Raw genomic sequence first — 21,112 nt, 5'->3', positions numbered from 1 at the left:
CTATCTCCCCTGGGCTCCCTAGCATCAGTATCTGGGATACAAATATTGTCCCTCAAATAGTTCTGTCCACATGATATGATAATACAGTCAGTTCTCTGTGCTGTGATGCCAGGCGTCAGCCATTTACTTAATCATCTTGTATATCCGATATTGGCCTTGACATCCGCCTTGAACCCCCCCTTTTTTTAAGGTACAAACACAATATAATATGATGCTCACTTCCATCTGCTTCCTTAAATATCAGCCCGTTCATACATCTCATATGTATTACACGGCCTGCAGTATTATTCTGCTGATTTTCTTCTTGCATTAAATGACGACCATATCATCATGTACTAACCTCTTCCTCATCCCCCTTTTTGTCAAAGAAAAAAGCATTGCTGCTGTGTCAGTTCACCAAATTGAAGAACTGATCATTACACTTATCCGTGTGGATCATCTAGTCATTAATTTAGCAAACTAAGGAAAGGTAAATAAATGTTGCCGATAGATTTGAATGTAACTCAAACGATTCAGACATTAGGAAAGCGTCCAACTTAAGTCTTTACCTTATAGATAGTACGGAACACCATCACAGCGGTAGTTACGTGAGAATTTATTTCCTCCTTGGGGCAGTTAACTCTAATGATTGGCCCATCTCAAACCAAAGGTACATCTAATTAAACATTGAGAGGGTTTATTCATTCATTTGATCGGAAATATCGCGTCTAATTAACCATCAGGTCACACTCTTTGCTCCATCATTCTTCTTTCTTTTTTTCACTCTCTTTTTTCTTAATTTCTAAATATTGGGGTCTCTCTCTTTATCCATATTGTTTTCTATTTTGCGGGATCTTTGACCTTGTAACACTCATTGCCTTTTACTTCATCTGAAGTCCTCATACCTATTAGAGGCTGTATATAAACGATTCACTCAGTGAAGGTTTATTTGGTTTTAGAGATTAAATGGCACTAACCCATTTCCGTTATTTTGGTGAGGTTGTTTAGAATTTATGTGTGTCGACTAGTAGCATGTTTTAATGGAAAGTTGAGTATTATTGTTAATATGGACCTCATGCTAAACAGGCAATTTTTAATGTGTATAGGACAGATATATGGCACTGACGTATTTTTTTGATTATTTGTATTTCGTCTAGGTTTTTCGTTAACTTTAATCATGGCTACCTGATGAAGGATGATAGCCGAAACATGAGTAGGACTCACTAATTTGTTTAGCCATGACATTATTGTTTATTATCTCTGTTTTGTAATAATGTTTTGTGATATGAACTCTCTAAGTCAACTTTTGAATTTGTGATTATGTGAACTCTTTAAGTCAAATCGAAGAAATATAAATATCAGATAAACTTTGCACTTTATAAAAAAATGATAAATATAAAAAATATATTTAAGAAATTCTGAATTTTGTTCTTTGATTGGTAGAAACAACATTGGTTATTACCATTTTATATTGTTTTTGATTATGTGTTATTGTGCCTAGGTCCTACAGTAATTGTTACGCATAAATACTTTTCTGCAATTGTTCTACTTGCCCCGAATTAGGAATAATCGGTGGGGGGGGGGGGGGGGGGGGGGGGAGACCTCTTTTTTTACAAACCTAGAAATCTCAACTCCTGACATCCCATTTCGACCACCAGAATTGAGTTGCTCGCAGTTAGAATGCACTGTTGTGAAACTGGAGGGCCTAGGAGAAGGTAAAGCCCTAGTGTTTTCTGATAAAAATCTCCCCATATTTTTCATTTGTAGGGGGGCCCCGATTTATCAGCCTTCTGAATTATTTGCCAACTTTGGAGAACAGCTAGCAAATGCTGCTGCCCCCTATACATTGAATACAGTATGGTGTTAGCGGATTTCAATATCCATATGGAGGAATCTACCTGTAAAGCAGCAGGCCTCTTGAATGAAGCTTTGGTGGCTCTAAATCTCCAGCAAAGGGGTCAGGGCCCACGATAAGAAGGGCCATATACAAGACCTAATTTTTTTTTATATCTGCCCACATTGTGTATAGGCAACACAAAATCAATTACAGGCCAATCTCCCTTTTTTTCAACCCTCTGGGAAATGTTGGAGAAATTGGTTAATAGACAGCTGTCCCGTTTGATCAAGGATAACCAATTATTTCACACAACTCAATCAGGCGTCTGCCAAGGGTTCAGCACAGAAGTTGCCAAATTGGAAGCCTGAGTTAATAAAAACTAGCTTAGACTGGGGTTGCAAAAAAAAAAAAAAAAGCAATGGTAATCCTGTTAGATCTGTGACACTTAAAACATTGACCCACCCTATTTTTCTGAAGTACTTGAGGAGGCCGGAGTCAGACAACAGACAATAGTTAAAATCTTTGTCTGTTTGTGGACAGGCTTTGCATCTCCCCCAGCACTCTTTCAGCTACAGGAAATATAGACACTGTGTTCCTCAAGGATTGACCCTTTAAAACTCAGGCTTATTGAGGATGAAGGATGTTTTAGGAAAATGCTCGAAACCTGGCTTTTTTTGTCCTGTAGCTCTTTTCTCCACTTTATCTTTTACCCTGACTGTTTTACTCAGTGCTAGGACACTCCTTGAATTAGATGTGCGCTCAATAAATCCTTATTAACATGTTAATATTAACATTTAGTGACACTGAAAACAAGGCCAAGTGCAAACTAAGTTGTAAGTAGCTTAGCATATTTACCACTTTTCTGCCACTCATAAAATTTCTCTAGCCAACTCATTAGTTCATCAAGCCACTCATTTGACAGTCACTGCGACACAGACTCATTCACACACAGTTACTGCTGGGAACAAACAGCAGCAAAGCCTAGTGGCTACATGAAGGTTTACATATGGTTTATTTCTGGTTAACTCAGTCTACTTATACTGTTTATATTAAATACTGTTGATTGAATCTCTAGCAAAAATATACATCTGAATTTTAGAAGACATTAAAAGGGGAAAGGCAACAAATAAAAATTAAAATGCACAAACAAAAATTCATAGTGTCTCAAAATGGGGGTGACGGGGGACATGTGACACACATTAAAAGTGGGGAGAATGAGGGTGGGACACGTGTGACAGTCTCATATGTCAAGGCAGGAGATGGGGCATACAATGTTATCCAAAGCAGAGTTTCAGCAGTGTAACATCACATATTATCCTGAGAGAGGTTGAGCAGGCCATATAATTGAGGCCATGAGATAGAAGCAAGTTATTAATAATCAGGTATAGGACAAAAGAAAAGTGCATTGTAGGTTTGCGTACACCCAGTGGAATCTGTTACGCAAGCATGTCAGCTGGACTAGACGACATTCTCCAGGGAAGGGAATATTAGGTCATCCATTCCACTCAAAAAAGAAGAGACTATAAAAATGCTAGGGCAAATGCAGAGCCATATTATTCTGAGATGGACTATACAGTGACATATAGATGTCACACAATGTTGGCTAGAGGTGTAGGGTATCCATGCCAGCGTGCTCTATGCAAAGACAGGTTAAATCAGGCATTGAACAAAAAGAAAGTCATGGAGGGCACAGACAATTAAACTCAGGAGGAAGACATACCATGTCACCGGTGAAGAAAGGAGGTCTAGTTATACCAAATACCAAAAAAGTGTGGAAATATCCAACCACGAATATCACAAAGGAATAAAGGGGGTGACAACATTGCAGTGATATTAGGTCACAAATTTCTCCGCACTTAATTTTCACACAACAGTACACCCATCATCCTCCCCATCAATCATGAAATCTACATGTCCATTTGCAAAGCATTTTTTAAAAAGTAAACAAAGAAAGTGGCTGAAATTGATTATTTTGGTTAGTCAAGTCACATTTAAGATTTCTGACAATTTCTAGAAGGCCAGAAGATACTCACATAAGACAATAATAGAGGAAGGCCAACAGTGACAAACAGAGGTAAGTAAATATAGGGTATATTTCAATAAGATATGTAAACAATACAAAAGGAAGATATGATCAGGAAGGGAAAAAAACTAAATTTAAAAAAAACACAGAATTGGAGAGAGTAAGGAAAGAGCAGGGGAATAACGGAAGAGCAGCTAGCTGAGGGGTATGGTAAACGTATCCTCAAAGAGTCAATCCCTACAAAAAACAATCCAAAACATTATTGCCAACCCGCTTGCACCAGCAACCAATCCTTGTAGAGGTAAAACCAATACACCATCCCCAAATCACAACTAAATCCAGAAAAGTGCAATGAAAGGAAGAGACCATTTTGTCTAAATCTGGCAGATCAATTTGCAGCTGGCCCAACAGCATCCACTCAGTGGATAAATTAAATCAGGCCCTTGCCCTCAACCAAAGTGTTTTAATGGCAAAACAAGGCTATGCCCCTTAATTCTGCCAAAAAAACGCAGAACATAGGTCATCTCAACTAATCCTTGCAGACAGCAAGGTGCCCTATACCACCGTAAGACCAATGCCAGGTAGAGACCAAGGCATTCCCCTCTCCAACCAGCCCCAGAGTGCCCATGCAACAGCAGATTCCGATCACATCTAGTACAGGGTGAGACAAAAGCAGAGTTCCGCTTCAATTAATCCTTGCAGAGAATCAGGCCAGAGAGATCTCGCGTCAACCATTAGCAGAGAGAACAACGCAAGGCAAATACAACTGAGCCAATCGCTGGAGAGAGCAAAGAAAGGCAGACCATGCCTCATCCAGTTACAGCAGAGGCAGCAAACCACTGTCAACCCCAGCGAAAGGACACCCTTTAGGGTAATCACAAGCTTAACAAATCCTTTCATCGTCATCCTAAAGAAAGTGAAATGTCTATTTACGCTAAATCCCAAGTTAAGTGTCAGGGGATCACCATGCCCCTCCAAGTAAGGGAGCAACGGAAAGGCATTATTAGAACCTAACACCAAGCCGGGAAAGGAGTGCAATCGCGAGTAACTAACAAAGAACAAATCTCCCACCTGTATAGCAGATACAGAAAACCTACCAAAAAAAACAAAAAACACTGCCCACTAGAAGAAACACAATTTGCACATTTCTGGACAAAGCAAGGGATGGCAAACCTACCTCCATGCTAGCAATTACATTACTAAAATGACAAATTACTAGTAGGACCATCTCCTCAATCTCTGCAGGGGAGGAAGTACTGTAGTGTCTATAGATTGCACTGGAGATAGTTATGTAACCTGCCTAGACCAAGCCCAATCTAAGAAGGTAACAGGCACATAGAAAATAATCCAATGTGGATTAGCATCTGGGATCTAAGATACAGCTGCTCTGCGAAAACTTAATGTCATTGTGCCATTGGGTCCAGAACTTCATGAGAGTTTTTTTTAGCTTGTTAACGTCATGACTAGAGAACTGTGTATGATAAAATATTCCAAGCTCTGCCCCTAATTACATTAGTGGGAAAGAAGGAGGGACACCTCCTTGCTGCTTAAAGATTTCTGTAAACTGTGGTAGCTCACATATCCAACTGAACGTGCATTTCGAAGCGGTGTGTGCCAAAGGGAAGGCCTCACAAATGTAGTCTGTTTCACTCCAGCAAGCACAGGACCTACCAACAGCTGCTCACACTTTACTTCTTCCATTTCATCAAACACTTTATGCTTCGCCTACTAGAAGAGTTGTGCAGCTACAGGACATTGAAAGAGTTGCTGCAACAAAACTGACCCATTTTACTACCATCACTGATGAAAGAGGATGGTCCTTGGTGCACAATGTGGTACTTTGGAGATCTAGTGTATACCACCACAATAAAAAGACAATGTACAACCTCAAACACCGGCGACGCACAGAGAACTGGAAAAAACACGGCTTAAGTAGGGTGTAGGCAGACAGGAGACTTTTTGACATCTGCAGTGTTCAGCAAAGAGGCACTGCTATCTCTCCGAAATGTGCTTTTGAACAGGGTGAGCATTTTGCTAAATTGTGCTACAAAAATAAACTGTAGACTGCGAGGATGCTCTATTTCAACGCGGCAGTGGCGCGTTTGTTATATGCCTCTTAGTATTAGGAACAGAGTTGTTTCTAGGCCCATCCACATTTCAGGCAATAAGGGAAACCTACCTGCAGTAAATATAGTGATGTTCTAATATCAGATGGTTTTGGTCAAGCGAATAACCAGCACGTTAACCAACATTACAAGTCTCCTTTTGAGGGGGAGGGTTAGAACCCAAGCTATCTTAATAACTGAAAATTGGGTTTAGGCGAGTTGCTCTTTTTTTGTGGCATTTTTAGACTATTTATTTATTCGTTTTACACAGTGTCTACAGGTCACATTTTAATCGTTTAGTGAACTGTCCTGAACGCAATGCGTGTAGAAAGTATTACCATTTTTACTCAGATGTGTCATGGCAGCACCATCAGTGCATGGCGTGACTGTATGATTGCATGTTGAGAGATGGAAGGTGGCAAACACCAGCTATAAAATATGTCAGCACTGCCATCACCCGCAGTGTACTGTGGTATCTGGCAGCACAGCCTTTAGTGTGCTTTAGTTACAGTTGCCAGGGCACAATGTGCAGAGCTACCTGTGATACGTGTTGTGCTTTGGAAAGAAGAGGTTTTGCTACCTCCCTTCTGAGTGCTACAACGACAGGGACCAGTGCTTCCTAGAACACACGTGACACACCTCCTCACCACAATCCTCTAAGAGGAGCCAGCTCAAGACCTATAAGAGCCACTGAATTAAGCCATCTTAAAACTGAACTGCGTGCAAACAAGACCTTCTCAAAAATGGACTCACACCGACACTATGCTGAGAATTGTAGCCACTGAGAAATGCAGAACAGAAGCATGTTTCAAGAACATGGTGTTTTCCAACTCCACATGCTACCATGCACATTACAGACTGTCTAAAAGACCGCGCTCACAACTGGACCGGCAACAGGCATCCCTAGAAAGAAAGCAGAGGAACCCACAAAATGCACACCCCAGGCAGGTCGCACCTTTAAAAAACTACACAGGACTGCTCCAATAAGGACCACTCTGGCTAGGCAGCATATGCAGAATACAGGAAACTGCCCTATTCCACCTAACCTCGTGGTCTAAACTGCCTACATAATATGAGGTCTGAAATATTGCACCAAGATCACAGTTTAATATGTTCCATTATTCGGATGTTTGGTAAGCTTAGCTGCTTTTCAGTAACGACCTCCACTTTTAGTATGTTCCCAACTGTAACAGGCATTTAACCAGCCGGCTCGTAAACCACCTGAGGCCCTTCTCGTCCTACCCAAATTAATAATCCATGAAGGCACCAGCGATGGTACCTATGTAAGTGCTTCTGCCACAGTGACAGGGTGCGTCTTTACAAAAAGAACAAAGTGTCCCCCATTGTCAGTGGCCCTGGTTTGGTATGACACGCACGACCCACGGCTCCGTCGACAAACGATCCAGGCAGAGTACGTGGAAGATGAGGGGCACTGGTTTCATGGCTTTTCCTTCGATTTGTGGAAAGGGTGACCAGGCCCCTCAGTACATGTCCTTATAGATCTCCTGCAGCAGCGGATGAAGCGAGGCTTCAGTCTCAGTCTTCTTAATCTTCTGCACGAGCTGGGCGTGCTCAGTCACGAGCTGCCGCAGGTCGGCCATCTTCTGCAGCAGCTTGGGGAAGAGGTACTGAGCATCTGGGTGGTTGGACTGCAGGTGAAATTCCAGAGCACGCAATATACTGTCCTGGATTTCTTCCACCTGCTTAACATTTGTGAGGCCTGGACGATCTGAAAAGAAAGAAAAAAGTCATCTTGGAATCAAGTAACAAAACAAAGCCGCATATCATTTTTCTTTCAAGTGAAGTGAAGAGTACATGAATGCTGGAACACACCACAGACCTAACACAGGTCAGCACATCTTTACAAACTCAAAGGTTTCTGAGGGACAAGTGATCAGAAAAATCATAGCCGGGGATTAAATGCTCTGAAATTCTAGAGCCCCCGGATTCTCTCTCTCTACAATGCTCCGATACAGCCACCAGATAGAGTAATGCGCTACAACAAAACAACATGAATTTGGGCAAGAGTAACAATTTTACCCAGATAGTCTGGAGGTTAAGAGGAGCAGGATTACTTATAGAGATGCTCTTATAGAGAGGAAGCATCAGCTGAAGAATGAACTGTGGGAGGACTGAATAATCCGTTTTGTTTTTTAAAAAGCAGAACAGGTTTCAGATCATGCTTGGGTGGAACACTTTTCCACCTCTAGGACTGGGAGTACCCAGAGATCTCGACCCAGTACATTCTAAAGGCGGACAGACTCATATCTCAGTGGGATGAAGTGAAAAACGTTCTTTTATTTCAGGCACTGGGAGGCAGCCGTGTCCCTGGAGACCTATTGGAGTCTCTAGTAGACCTGTAGGCTCCCGATATTACCCTCTACATAACTGCTGCCATCAGTGGACCCTTACCTGATGCCTGGCATCAGTCTGCAATAGTCCCAGTATATAACAACCATTTGCAATGCAATAGGTCTCGCATTAGGAAAGTTTGAGCTATTGGTATTGCAAATGACAAATGTTTTATTTATGTGTTGGTTTTAAAAATAGATAAACTAATGCCAATAGTTATAACTTTCGCAAATGTGACACCTATAGCATTTGTAATGCAATATGTGTTGTATTTACATGACTTAGATGTATTGATATTACAAATAAGTCGGTAAACCGGTCACTGAAACATCCAAACAAATACACCACGGGAAGACGAGGCATTTTTTCCAAATGAGCAAGTAATGATTGAATGAAAGGTGTCCAAACTATCTGCCATGATTACTAATAGGAGCAGAAATGTAGAACACAACATATATTTAGGCTATGAAATGCATGGAAATGGAATCAAAAGTAGGAACAAACGAGGAGGAGCTTCGCGGGCAACCAAGATGGCCGCGTAAGCTCGGAGCTCCTCCGACCCTCCGCAAATATCCTGTTGGAAATCCTGATCCACGTTAGTGGATTCTACTTGGTGGGTGGTCGCAGACACGGGAGCAGCTTTCCGCTTCTAAATTGGTGGTTCCTAGACGAAACTACGTCGAGTTGAACTCCGTGCCAGGGATGCGCCATTGTCTCCTGGGTGGCCGCTGCCTTCACCGACGCTCCGCACGATTGGAATGCGAAGCGGTTGTTCGAGGTCCCTGCTGACGGAGTGCTTGTGGCTGCGGAGTTGCCTACTGCCGGCTTGGTGTGATTACTGACATCGCCTCGACGCTGTTCGAGTGTCCCTTGCTCTGGCGAAGTAGCCCTTTGTTCTTCTGGGACCCAAGATGGCTGGCAGAGGGGACCCCGACAGGTCGTCGAACAGAGGTGTTCGTAGGATGACCCAAACGCAGCTCAATAAAATGGACCGATATGCTCAGCAACGGACCTCGCCCACCGTGGTGGCCTCCTCTAAAGACCTTCATCGTGCGGGCTCGCCTGAGGGCTCGGAGCCTACCCTGAGCGATGTTATGGGAGCCATTGCGGGCATTCGCTCAGAAATGCAAAAACAACATGAGGCCCTGACTCATAAGGTGGACACTCTGGCTGTGGACCTTACTCTTATCAGGGCTGACTTAGGGAAAACTAACGACCGAGTGAAATCCCTAGATCTCAAGACCTCCAGTCTAACCACCGACGTATCGGACCTGCAGACGGAGGTCCGGACCCTGAGACTGGCCGACCAATTTTCCAGAAGACTGGAGGACTTTGAAGGACGTGCCAGGTGGCAGAATGTCCGTATTATTGGTGTTCCTGAGGGAGCGGAGGAGGCGGCAGTGGACCTTTTTGTGGAGGACTTGGTGCAGGCGCATCTTGCACCTTCAGGCTTGAGCAACTTTTTCTCGGTGGAGCGTGCCCATCGGGTCCCGGGCGGCCCGCCGAAGTCAGGCGTGGCGCCCAGACCCATCATTGCCCGGCTCTTTAATTTTAGGGACCGGGATGTTATCCTTCAGGCGTCCAGACGGCATGGACCGCTCAAATACCAGAATTCTGAGGTGCACTTTTATCCGGATTTCACTAGGGCCGTGCAGAGGCAGCGCCAGAGTTTCGCAGGTGTGAAGCGGCGCCTGAGAGAAATGGGCCTCAAGTACTCGATGCTGTTCCCTGCCAAACTTCGGATAGAATATGATAGCCGTGCCCTGTTCTTTGATGTGCCGGACAATGCAAGCGACTGGCTTGACACTCTGCCACAACGCCGGGAAGAACAGGACGAACATTCCGGAGGCGCAACTGGTGGTTCCGACCTTTAGGACCTGTTTCTACAGTGCAGAACTTTGCGGTTGGTGCCCCTGTAGTCTGTGACTGATAATACCAACGTTATTTCGCTGTTGATGACTCTCCTGTCGTTTACAAGGAGTGTGGCGGGAGGGGTCTGCGGAGATTCCTTACTCCTCTGGGGACTTTCTGTAGACTAGTTCATGGGGCGACAGGCACACTGCTGGTTGGGGGGGGGCTTTTTAGTCTGCTGCAGGGGTGCAGGGTGGTTTTGGGACAGTTCGTTTGTTTGCTTCTTTTTTTCTCTCTCTATCTCTTAGGCAATGGGTCGTATACACTGTTCAGTTTCGATTGCTGTTGAGGTTTGCTGGGGTTGGGTGGGGCTGGCATCACGATGATGGGGGGTAGGAAACTACGTGTACTCAGTTGGAATGTTAACGGGTTGGGTGACCGCATCAAGAGGGGCGTTGTGATCCAATTGATTAAACGCCACATGCCTGACGTCGTTCTCCTTCAAGAGACGCATCTGGTTGGTAATACGTGTAAGGCGCTTAACCGTAAGGGATACAAAATGGTTGCCCACTCGGGGTTCTCTTCGGGCTCTCGAGGGGCGGGGGTTCTTGTTCGCACGTCCCTTCCTTTTGAGACTGACGTCACTCTGATAGATGAGAGGGGGCGCTACGCCGCAGTCACGGGGCGGTGGGAGGGCCGTGCCCTGACTTTACTTTCAGTTTATGTTCCCCCGGGCCTGCAAGCTAGCACTTTCCAAGACCTTGGTGGCGCCATTTTGAATTTGCCTGTTGGTTTGCTGATATTGGGGAGTGATCTCAACTCGGTCTGCTCCGGCTCTTTGGACCGCCAGCCGCCTAGAGACCTTCGGGGCTCCCAACTGTGGTTGCCCTCTTTTCTTGAGACTATGGGATTAGTGGATAGCTGGCGGCTGTTACATCCCACGCTCCGTCATTTCTCCTTCCACTCCGGCGCCCATGGCAGTCTATCCCGGATAGACTATGTCCTCACGTTGGCTGCATGTGCGCCCGCTGTCTCTGAGGCCCGGTTTTTGGCACGGGGCATCTCCGACCATTCCCCGATGTGGGTCTCTTTCGACTTTGACATTGTTTTGTCAGACCGGCCGGTGGCTGTTAATCCATGGTATTTCCGCAACCCCAAGACTCGTAGTCTACTGGCCAAGGCCATCGGCCTCTATTTTTCTGAGAATGAGGGTTCGGTTCGCTCGGCTGCGACTCTATGGGAGGCGTTTAAAACTGTTTTGAGGGGTGCGGCTTTCGCTCTTATAGCGGAGGCCCGTAGAGCCAGAGATGCCGACTTGGTGCATATCGAGGAGGAACTCGCGGAGCTGGACTCCCAACTGGAGACAGACCCCGATCCCACTCTACTGCACGACCTTTCCCTCAAACAGTCGGAATACCGTGACCTTGCCACAAATGCTGCCCTTACTATAGCTAAGGAACAGCAGGGTCGTATATACGACGTCGGCGATAAGGCTGGGAAGTTGCTAGCCTGGTTGGACAGGAGGGAGATGGCTAGCCGTGTCGTACCCGAGATTTTGGGGGATGACGGAGTTGTCGTCTCTGACCCCGGCGCCATTGCCGAGTCCTTTGCCGACTATTTCCGAGATGTTTACACTTCTGTTTCGGACCGGTCTGAGATCGATTCGACGGAGCTTCTTTCGACAGTCGAGCTTCCCTGTCTCTCGCGACGACTTGGACAGAGACATCTCGGTCGACGAAATCGCCCTTGCGATTCGCTCACTTCGATCGGGCAAGGCGTCGGGCCCTAATGGCATCCCGGTTGAGCTATACAAGATCAGGCCGGATGTGGTCTCCCCGCACCTTCGTAACATGTTTTTGGAAGCGCGGGACACCGGCCTACTTCCCTTGGACCAGAGATTGGCCACCATTGTGGTCATCCATAAGGAGGGGAAGCCGAGAGACTTGTGTCGCTCCTATCGGCCCATCTCCCTCCTCAATGCCGAGCCTAAGATCCTCGTCAATCGTCTGGTTGGGCTTATTGGCGACTTTGTGCACCCGGACCAGTCGGGCTTTATTCCTCATCGCAATACTGCCCTTAACCTGCGTAGACTCCACGGCGCCATGGCCAGGGCTCACACCCTGGAGGAGCTGGCGGTCCTTGCCTCTTTAGACGCCACAATGGCTTTCGATTCTCTCGAATGGAGCTACCTCTGGGCGGTCTTGTCGAAGCTCGGCTTTGGCCCGGTGTTTATTGCCTGGGTAAAGCTCCTTTATGCTGACCCACTGGCTAACGTTGCCGTCAATGGCCGCATTTCGGCGTCTTTTGCCCTTCATAGAGGCACCAGACAGGGCTGCCCCTTGTCACCTCTCTTGTTTGCGCTCACTCTTGAACCACTTGCGGCCATGATGCGCAGTCACCCGGATCTGCGTGGCATAAGCTGGGCTCCTGGCTTTGAGGACAGAATCTCGCTCTATGCTGACGACATTCTGCTCTACCTCACTTCCCCTTGCAAGTCGCTCATTGTGGCATGCAATGTACTCAGACTTTTTGGCAGGTACTCTGGCCTCATTATCAACTGGGCCAAGTCCTTCCTGTACGTGCTGAAGGGGGATACACCGCGCCTCCCTAGAGGCTGCAACATTCAGGTGACCAGCCAGGGCTTTAAGTATTTGGGGATTTATATCTCCGGTAATGCGAGGGTGAGATACGACCACAACTTGCTTCCCCCTCTTCAGCGCCTTCGGCGTGACGTGGAGGGTTGGCGCAAGCTTCCACTCTCTTTACTTGGTCGTGCGGCATTATTTAAGATGATGTCTTTGCCCAGGTTTTTGTATGCCCTGCAGAACACTCAGGATCCGGTTCCCGCTCGCTATTTTCGAGAAATTGAGAGCCTTCAACGTGCCTTGCTCTGGGATGGCCGTCCCCGCTTTGCCACCACGAAGCTCACGCTCCCGTGGTATGACGGGGGTATTGCACTGCCGGATGTGCGTAGATACTACTGGGCCTCCCAGTTGGCGGCTATCAACCATGGTTTTTATGGCCCGGAGCACAACCCCGGCTATGCCATGGACAGGTGGCTCTTAGCGGGCGGCAACTATTACAGGGCGCTGTATTCGAGGTCTCTGGACGGGCGGTTGTCGGGTCCAACGAGGACTGCGGTCCACATCTGGCGCACGATCACCAAGGCGCAGGGTTGGCAGGGCAGGCTGACTAGATTTACCCCTTTGTACGATTCCGACATTCTGGGCAGGTTGTGGCACACTAAGGGCTTTGATAAATGGGACCTCATAGGAATTTCCAGAGTGGACGATATGATCTCTAAGGGCGAGATTAAGACCTTCTCCCAGCTACAGGCCGAATACCAGCTGGGCGGCACGGAGTTCTTCCGTTATGCTCAGCTGCGGCACGCGCTGCTATCTGCTAAGCTGACAGAGGGAGCGATCCCAGAAAGCTCCCCGCTGGAGGACAGGGTGTTGGACAGTCATATGCCTGACAGGGCCATTTCACTGTCGTACAAGAAACTGATTAACGTTCGTACGGACCTCCTCCTCGGTGTGCGGGAGCAATGGGTGCGCGATGGCCTGGAAATCGACGATGAGGATTGGCAAAGCGCTGTGTCCTCCCTAAGGAGGTCGCCATTTCCTCTCGTCTCCGACTGGTCCAGTTCAAGATCTTGCACAGAGTGTACGTGACTGGCCCCCGGCTTGTACACATGGGCTACTCGGCCTATGGGCTCTGTCGCTGTGGCGCCTCTGCTACTTTTCTACACATTCTCTGGGAATGCCCAGTCATAGCTTCCTACTGGAGACGGGTGCATCGGGTTATGGAAGAGGTGACTGGGGTAGCGGCAACTGCGGAAGCTAGGAGATGTCTCCGTAACATCTGGGAACCGTCCGATCATAATGTGGCTCAGACGCAGTGGGTGACCCTTGGCAACATGGTGGCTAAACGCGACATTGCGCAGAAATGGGGGGCTGCGACGGCTCCCCTGGTGGTACAATGGAAAGCCAACATGGATTGGTGTATGTTTAGGGAAAAGACAGTCTATGTTGCCAGGGGTAAGCCCAGAAAGTGGTCGAACGTCTGGGGAGCTTGGAATGCTTACAGGGGAGATATTTGCTTGCCCCCTGAACCTGTTTCTTTGGAAGAACACTTGTCGCCATAACCTGTGACACCAACTGTTTTAAGATATGCTGTTGAATCCTGTTTCCTCCTTTCCCCCCCTTGATCCTGCTCTAATCTTCTGTACTCGTGCTTCAGTGTACGCTGATCCCTGCCCCGCTCCGGCACCTCGTAGGCTCTCCCTGCTCCATTGCCACTCTTCGGCGCCCTTGGCGTCTTTTCCTTTCTTTGTTCTAATGTTTTTTCTATTATATAAAATATTAAAAACAACCTTCACAGTACAGTGTTCAACGCTCTTGCACTATTGCTCTTCTGATTCACTATGCTGCCTTGCCCCCGGGATGTCAGGCTGAATAGCTGTGTGCAATTTTTCAATAAAGGTTTTAAAAATTAAAAAAAAAAAAAAGTAGGAACAAACTATGCAGTAACTTTCAAGAAATATAAAATGTCAAGCGTGGGTCTCTGAAACCCGATGTTTAGTTGTTTTCCTACCAGGCAGTGTAGAAGTCCGGTGGGAAGCGCTGCCAGTGCTGTCCCTTTCACAGTGCAGCAGTCCTGCTGACAAGGGAGGGGCAGCCCAACTAAACGCACTGCAGTACAGCATTGGCCCCTGTATCTTCACAGAGCACGTAAACTCTGCGCTGCCGCTGTAAATGTACAGATTTATGTTCCTCACCACAGTTGTTGAACCTGGAGAGGTGCACCGCCCACACTTCTGACGTCTCCCTTGTTCTCAAGTAGTAGTGACTCATTGAGATACTGCACTGAAATGTTGAGATGCTGAGTCACTGTTAATTGAGAGAATGGCAGTTCTGCCGAACATAATACCAACCCAATAAACATATAACAGTCCATGTTTGCAAATGTGGACCACTTTGTTAGCTATGTTGATTACTAATGGGGGCCACTTTCTATTTAGCGACTAGACCTATGTTTTGTGTCCCAGTCCGACCATGCGAAGACCTGTTGAATAGATATGTCACTCTTCCTCATCAAATAAACACTGTAGCTGAAATTTGTTTTCTATTGCAGCGAGGGCTTGAGCTTTTCAAAAGCTGAGATTCAGTCACTCCTCGGAAATTGTAATATTCCGGAAATATAAGCAGCCACACGAGGGAACAATCGATCCAGTTCGCCTGCTTCCCATGCCAAAGATGCACTTGCGTGCACGGCAGATGTCTGCGTAAGGCGTCGGCGGTTACCCGAGGTGAACCTTACCTCTCGCATTACAAAACGGATTGGACCCATGGGACAGTGATAACGGAGGCGGGTGCCAATGTGCTTAGCGCACAAGGACGTTTATTGTGGCGTATTTACAGGAACACTGATTCCTAACACACCTGTGTAAACACCACCAGAGCACAATTTACACATCTGTGAAAGGAGCTCGCTGCAATCCCAATCTTACTACATTTACCATCACAGACGGGTGGCTCATAGTGTCACGCATTTCAGCCACACCCAGTGAAAAGTAGTTCTGAACAGGCAAAGTCGCTGAAGGCTGATTCCCAAATGCAGCCCTGTGAGTTCAAACGCGGCACCATGATTACACCCGTCTACGGCTATTTATAACACCTAAGTCTTGGAATGATGAAGGGACTACAGAGCGTGGGCTGTGTCCTACTGGGAGGTACGGCTGAGATGAGCGGCAAAAATTCACTTTTGCGGCCCGGGGGTGGGGTGGAACCAGGAAGTCAGACATCCTTGCCCGTGACATGGGCGGGGCCTGTGACGCGCCGTAAGAGGCTGCTGTGCCTGTTCTTGCGGGGCTCCCATGAGGAAGGGAGAGCCCCGTGGTAGCGGTTGTAGTTCTCAGAAGTCCTGGGTCCCAGGAGGGGCCCAGGTGAAGTGGAGAGGCGAGTTTTGTTCCTGCAGGGGCTCACGTATGCCGAGGAAGCCCCTACAGGTCGTCGCCTGCGAACCCCGTGAGAATGCCGCCATGAAGACAGGAAACGGAGTCCGCACAGCAGCCCGGTGAGTGGGTCTACATCCTTGTCCTGAGCGGTCCCGCCGTTGCGGGCCACTCCACCCATGCATATTTTATTATTTTATGCACATTTTATTATAATCGCCACTGAGCTGCCACTTCTTGGCCATTTGGTGTGTGTGACACCGTGAGGAAGGGAGACAGGAGATGGGAACATCACGTGACTACGTGGTGAACGTGCGCGTGCCCCAGTTCGGCCTGCAGCCTGCGCGTGCCCATCTCCTGTCTCCTTGAAAGCATAGCCGGTGACTATAGGTCTCGCAGGCGAGACAGCGCTTTGCGCTGTAATCGCCAGGTGCGGGACCTAAAAAAGGAGACTGAGCTGATCCAGCCTGTTATAGATCTATCTCTCTAGTGGATGTAGAAGTGATAATTATAGGTAGAGTAATCTTGGAGAGATTGACGAGCTGGGCCAATGAGAACATTCTGTCTGACCTACAATAGGGGTTTAGGCCCGGAGGGGGAACGGTGGAGCAGAACTTAAATCTATATCTCTTGATCTCAAGATACACTAAGGCTAGTAGAGGTGCCATTTGGCCTTTATGGACCTCAGCTCTGCCTCTGATGCACAAGTTACTACTTGTGTAACGATAGCTCTTGTGGTACCGCAAATCCGGACCCCGCTGTTTTACAGATATCGAGGTCCAACACTAGTGTCACAAAATATCATCGTACCATGACGAATTTGGTATCTACAGACCGGAAATGATTAGGGCATTATCCCCATGCATTTGCGTCACGATTGAGTGATGCTAACACCCTTAAATCGTAGTTTCCGTCCCGAACGCTCGGATTCCATTTTGTAAACGGCATCCATCTTATGACTTGCCCCCATATAAGTCAATTGATTAAAGCCGAGCTTGATCTAAAAGGACACGTCCTTTGTAGCCGACTTCCCCATGACCTGGCCGAAGCTGCCTCCACTGCCTCCAGCCAAGCCTGTTCGGGCAGCTCCTCGCCCAGTGGCCGAAGCAAGATATCATCAAGGCACAACATGTCATAAACCATCCACTACATACAGACCCTGTTTTCCATACACATACACCTGTCCATGATTCTTGTTTACGACCCGTTTTATGATGGGAGGGTGCCCGACCTTATTGGTGTTACATCGATATCTGATGGGAGTTCTGGATCTGGCGGGGTAATCCATCACCAACTGGACATCTAAAATATGTGCTGACCAGCATGACTTCGCTCTTTGTATTATTGCAGAAATATTTGTATAGCCATATCATAAACTCAAGAATTCTTGCCTGCAGCTGTTATTTCTGTATATAAGGAGAAGGCTGGTTCTGTAAAAACGAACAGTCTCCTGAGAACTTACGGCCCGTGTTGTCGTACTTCTAGGACGCATGTTACTTGGTTGCAGCCAATAAAACTCGATCACTGACTTCAACTAGAAGACTCTGTGTTTCTGTAAGTCCAGAACAGGGAGAACTCAGAGGTCTTCGGGTGTGGTCCCCTGGCACCACCGGGTCTCTAAAAACCCGGCACCTCAGTTGGCGCCCAACTCGAGGAGATATCAAGCGGTGACGGTCCAAGCCAGATGTTCGTGAGGAGCTTCGTGTGAAAATTCCGGAGGACGGCCAGCCACTTCAGCGACCCCTGCGTGTCGACGTGGTTCTGAAGGTCTTTGCTGCGAGGTTCCCCGCGTCCCGACGGCTACGAAGGACTGCTGCCCTGACTATCGCCCTGTTTTGGACCCAGTGATCCTTGGTAGAGCGAAACGATAGACGAGTCTTCTAGTGACGTCACCGATCTTCAATATTCAGTTAAGTATAAGTGGAGCGTCTCCCAGTTCTTAGTTTGGTTCTTAGTTTTGGTATCCCAGAGATACGGTTTGTATTGGTTCTTGCAAGCACCAAAACCGAGGGGTACGTGTATTCACGAAAATATCATAATTAGATAATCCCTTGAAGTTTGAAGCTGGACTAGTGAGCGAAGATGCCTGGTCTCAGCAGACTTGGAAACTTGTTTTGTCTTGGTTGTAGTAAGGACTCCCGATTAGAGGATTCGTGTCGGGTTTCTCCGATCGGAACTCCAACATATGAGTTATATATAAAGCACGGAGTAGGTCCTATCACGTATAATGAGGTATGGGTAAAATACACCCGCAAGGATGGTGTTTTAAAATGGCCCCAATATGGTAGTTTTGACTCAGAAATATTAGACAACCTCGAGGTCAAATTGTTCAAGAAGAAAGCCCGGCCGGCAATGTTTGACTCTTTTCGCTTATGGCGCAAAGAAGCCAAACAGAAAGAAATAAAATTAGCAAAGAAGAGTAACAGAGGCATGTCGATGGTACAAGCTGCCATCGCATACAGGGATAATGAGGAAGAGCAGGAAAGTGAACAAATGCTCAGAAGCAAGAAACTAGCAATAGATAAATGCTACCCGATGTTACCACATGGGGGACAAGACTCAAAGGAAACACCCGAGAAGGATCCATTAATGTCCCATTTATTGAACTCCCCACCCCCATATACATCGAGTATTGTTGGACCCCCGAGACGTATTGTTATACCGCGCCCCGGCGCACGAAAAGCAGCTCTTGCACAAGCACCAGCTCCTCTTCAGCTGGTTCCTACTTTTCCGGAGCAGCCTTCTCAAGGGCCGCCGCATTTGCTACATACTCCTTCTACTTCTACAACTTTGCCTACTGCTCCAACTATTTACTACGATACTACGTCTGCTACTGCCTCGACTTCTTCTGCTGTTGCTTCGACTTCCTCTTTACATCAGCCTGTCTTTTCTGGCGCATCTGCTTCGCCGCAAGCTTCTCCTTCTGTCAGACAGAGAGTGGCAAGTACTGTCACTGGTCTATTCTCGCCCTTCTTTGGGTCGCCTAAAACGACCCCTAAACCAGAACGTAGACAGTTGCGTAGTCAACTACCCGACTACAAGGAAAGGGAAGTAGTGAATGAATTAGCACGCAAATGGGTTACGGATACTGTAAGATATGATCTTCAGTCTGTTATGGAAGTCTTCCGTCAGTGGGATCCATCCACTCAAAGATATGTGTTTGAGGAAATGTGCATGTACCTCTGGGAAGATTTACAAGACAATGACCCAAAACGCAGAATGCAGGAACTAGCCCGCATGCGATTCAAATTTTACGAAGGCATGATTATAGGCGCAGATGTTGAAAAGGCAATGAATCTGTTGTCATCGTATAGGAGTAAGGGGAACAGCTCTAGATCGTTTGATGAGGATGATGTGTCTGGTAGGAAAAAGGCGCGACAGTACCCCATGAGAGAGGTTCCTCCGGTATGGAGGGAAGGTGATGCGAATGCACAACCACCTGTTCCACCGCATTTCCAGCGTGTATGGGTACATGTCCCCTGGAAAAGATCCGAAGTTTTAGCACTCAAACAGACGCTACCCGATCCCCGTAAAAACCCAGCAGTGTATTACAAGGAATTATCACAGACCGCCAGCTCATGTATAATGAATTTAGCAGATATAGACATGTTTGGGAACGTCGTTCCGCATCCTTTATGGAGTAAAATACGTCATGCAGATCATGATCAAGAACTAGGTGACTCATGGGCTAATATCACTGCTACTGATGCTAGACAAGTTGGTGGTTCTAAACCCGAGCCTTTAATAGCAGATCTTCCCGGTAGGATTATCGCGTACATGAAAACGTTGATGCCTGAATTACGCGTAAATTGGGACAAGCTATCTGCGTGCAAGCAAAAGAAAGATGAGAATGTGTCTGACTTTTTCACGAGGTTTGAGGAAACTTTCACTGATCATAGTGGTCAGGACATGGCTACCGAGGGTGGCCAAAGATTGTTTGTAGACAAATTTGTACATAATCTGCTTCCTGAATTATGCAATAAATTGAAAGATTCAGAGAGTGCTTGGGCTGTTTCCACGTCAGCACAGATTTTAGCCACAGCCCAGTACTATGAAAATAGACGCAAAGATGAGCTAGATAAGTCAGACAAGAAGACTAAAGAATTAAAAACTAAAGTTCTCCTCCAGCAAGCCTATCCGCCTCGCACTCCTAGTCAGCCCAATTATCAGCAACCACAGCAGTATTCGAGAAACACGCAAGGAAACGAGTTTTCCCACCAGCGTTCTCCGTATGGCCCGAATCAATGTGCATATTGCAAAGAAGAGGGTCATTTAAAAAGTAATTGCCAAGCTCTTGCACGACGTTTAAACGGTGTCTCCGGCGCAAGAGGTAGAGGTGTTCAACAGGCTCCTAGAGGTAGGGGCCGTGGACATTTCCCCCAGAACACCAATTCTTTTCCGCCTCAGAATTCTATGAATAGCTTTGACCAACAGAATAATACATCTTCTAGGTCAGCTCAGTACTATGCAGATGACTATTACGCAGAAACTGAGAATGAGGGTAATAACTGCTAGGACAGCCATGGACAAAGAGAGGGAGTTGTTTCAGTTCCAGTAGATCAGAATGGACCTTATGTCGAGGTAATCACATCCGGAGTGTCGGAGCCATTTCTGCTGGATACTGGTGCTACAAAAAGTTTTATTATGCACTCAAAACTTCCTGGCGCACCTTTGTCCGGCGAAATGAATGTTTCAGTAGGTTTTTTGGCGCCCCTGTTAGAAACCCGATCTCCAGTCCCATGCCCCTTTCTGTTGGCCCATGCGAATTAGAAGCACCCCTCATTCTTACAACAGGGTGTGGTGAAAATTTGTTAGGTTTGGATTTGCTGAAGAGATTATACGCGACTTTATACTGTTCTCCTTCGGGAGTACAACTCACCCTTGGTAAGAAAGTGATTTCCCCGATGTATTTGGCAAAAGAAAGAATTCCGACTGAGTTGTCATCTCTTCCAGATATACTTTGGGCGAATGGTTCTAATGATGTAGGTCGTTTAGAGATAGCACCGTAT

The 21,112-nt window shown here is 46.9% G+C and overlaps 1 protein-coding gene across 2 annotated transcripts in view; it reads right to left on the bottom strand.

The window, feature by feature from the left end:
* Positions 1–2,809: 2,809 nt before the first annotated feature.
* PPARD (peroxisome proliferator activated receptor delta) overlaps positions 2,810–21,112 on the bottom strand; it is a 194,755-nt gene continuing 176,452 nt past the window's right edge. For both annotated transcript variants that reach the window (XM_086923237.1, XM_086923238.1), the window contains exon 7: positions 2,810–7,673. In XM_086923237.1, coding sequence (XP_086779363.1) covers positions 7,426–7,673 — 248 coding nt within the window. In that variant the 3' untranslated portion in view covers positions 2,810–7,425. The remainder of the gene's footprint in view (positions 7,674–21,112) is intronic.

The sequence above is a fragment of the Lissotriton vulgaris genome, chromosome 5 (genome assembly GCF_964263255.1).
Source record: "Lissotriton vulgaris chromosome 5, aLisVul1.2, whole genome shotgun sequence".
Taxonomy (NCBI): Eukaryota; Metazoa; Chordata; class Amphibia; order Caudata; family Salamandridae; genus Lissotriton; species Lissotriton vulgaris.
Note: the sequence above shows the minus strand (reverse complement) of the source record. Positions and strands in the feature narration are given on the sequence as shown.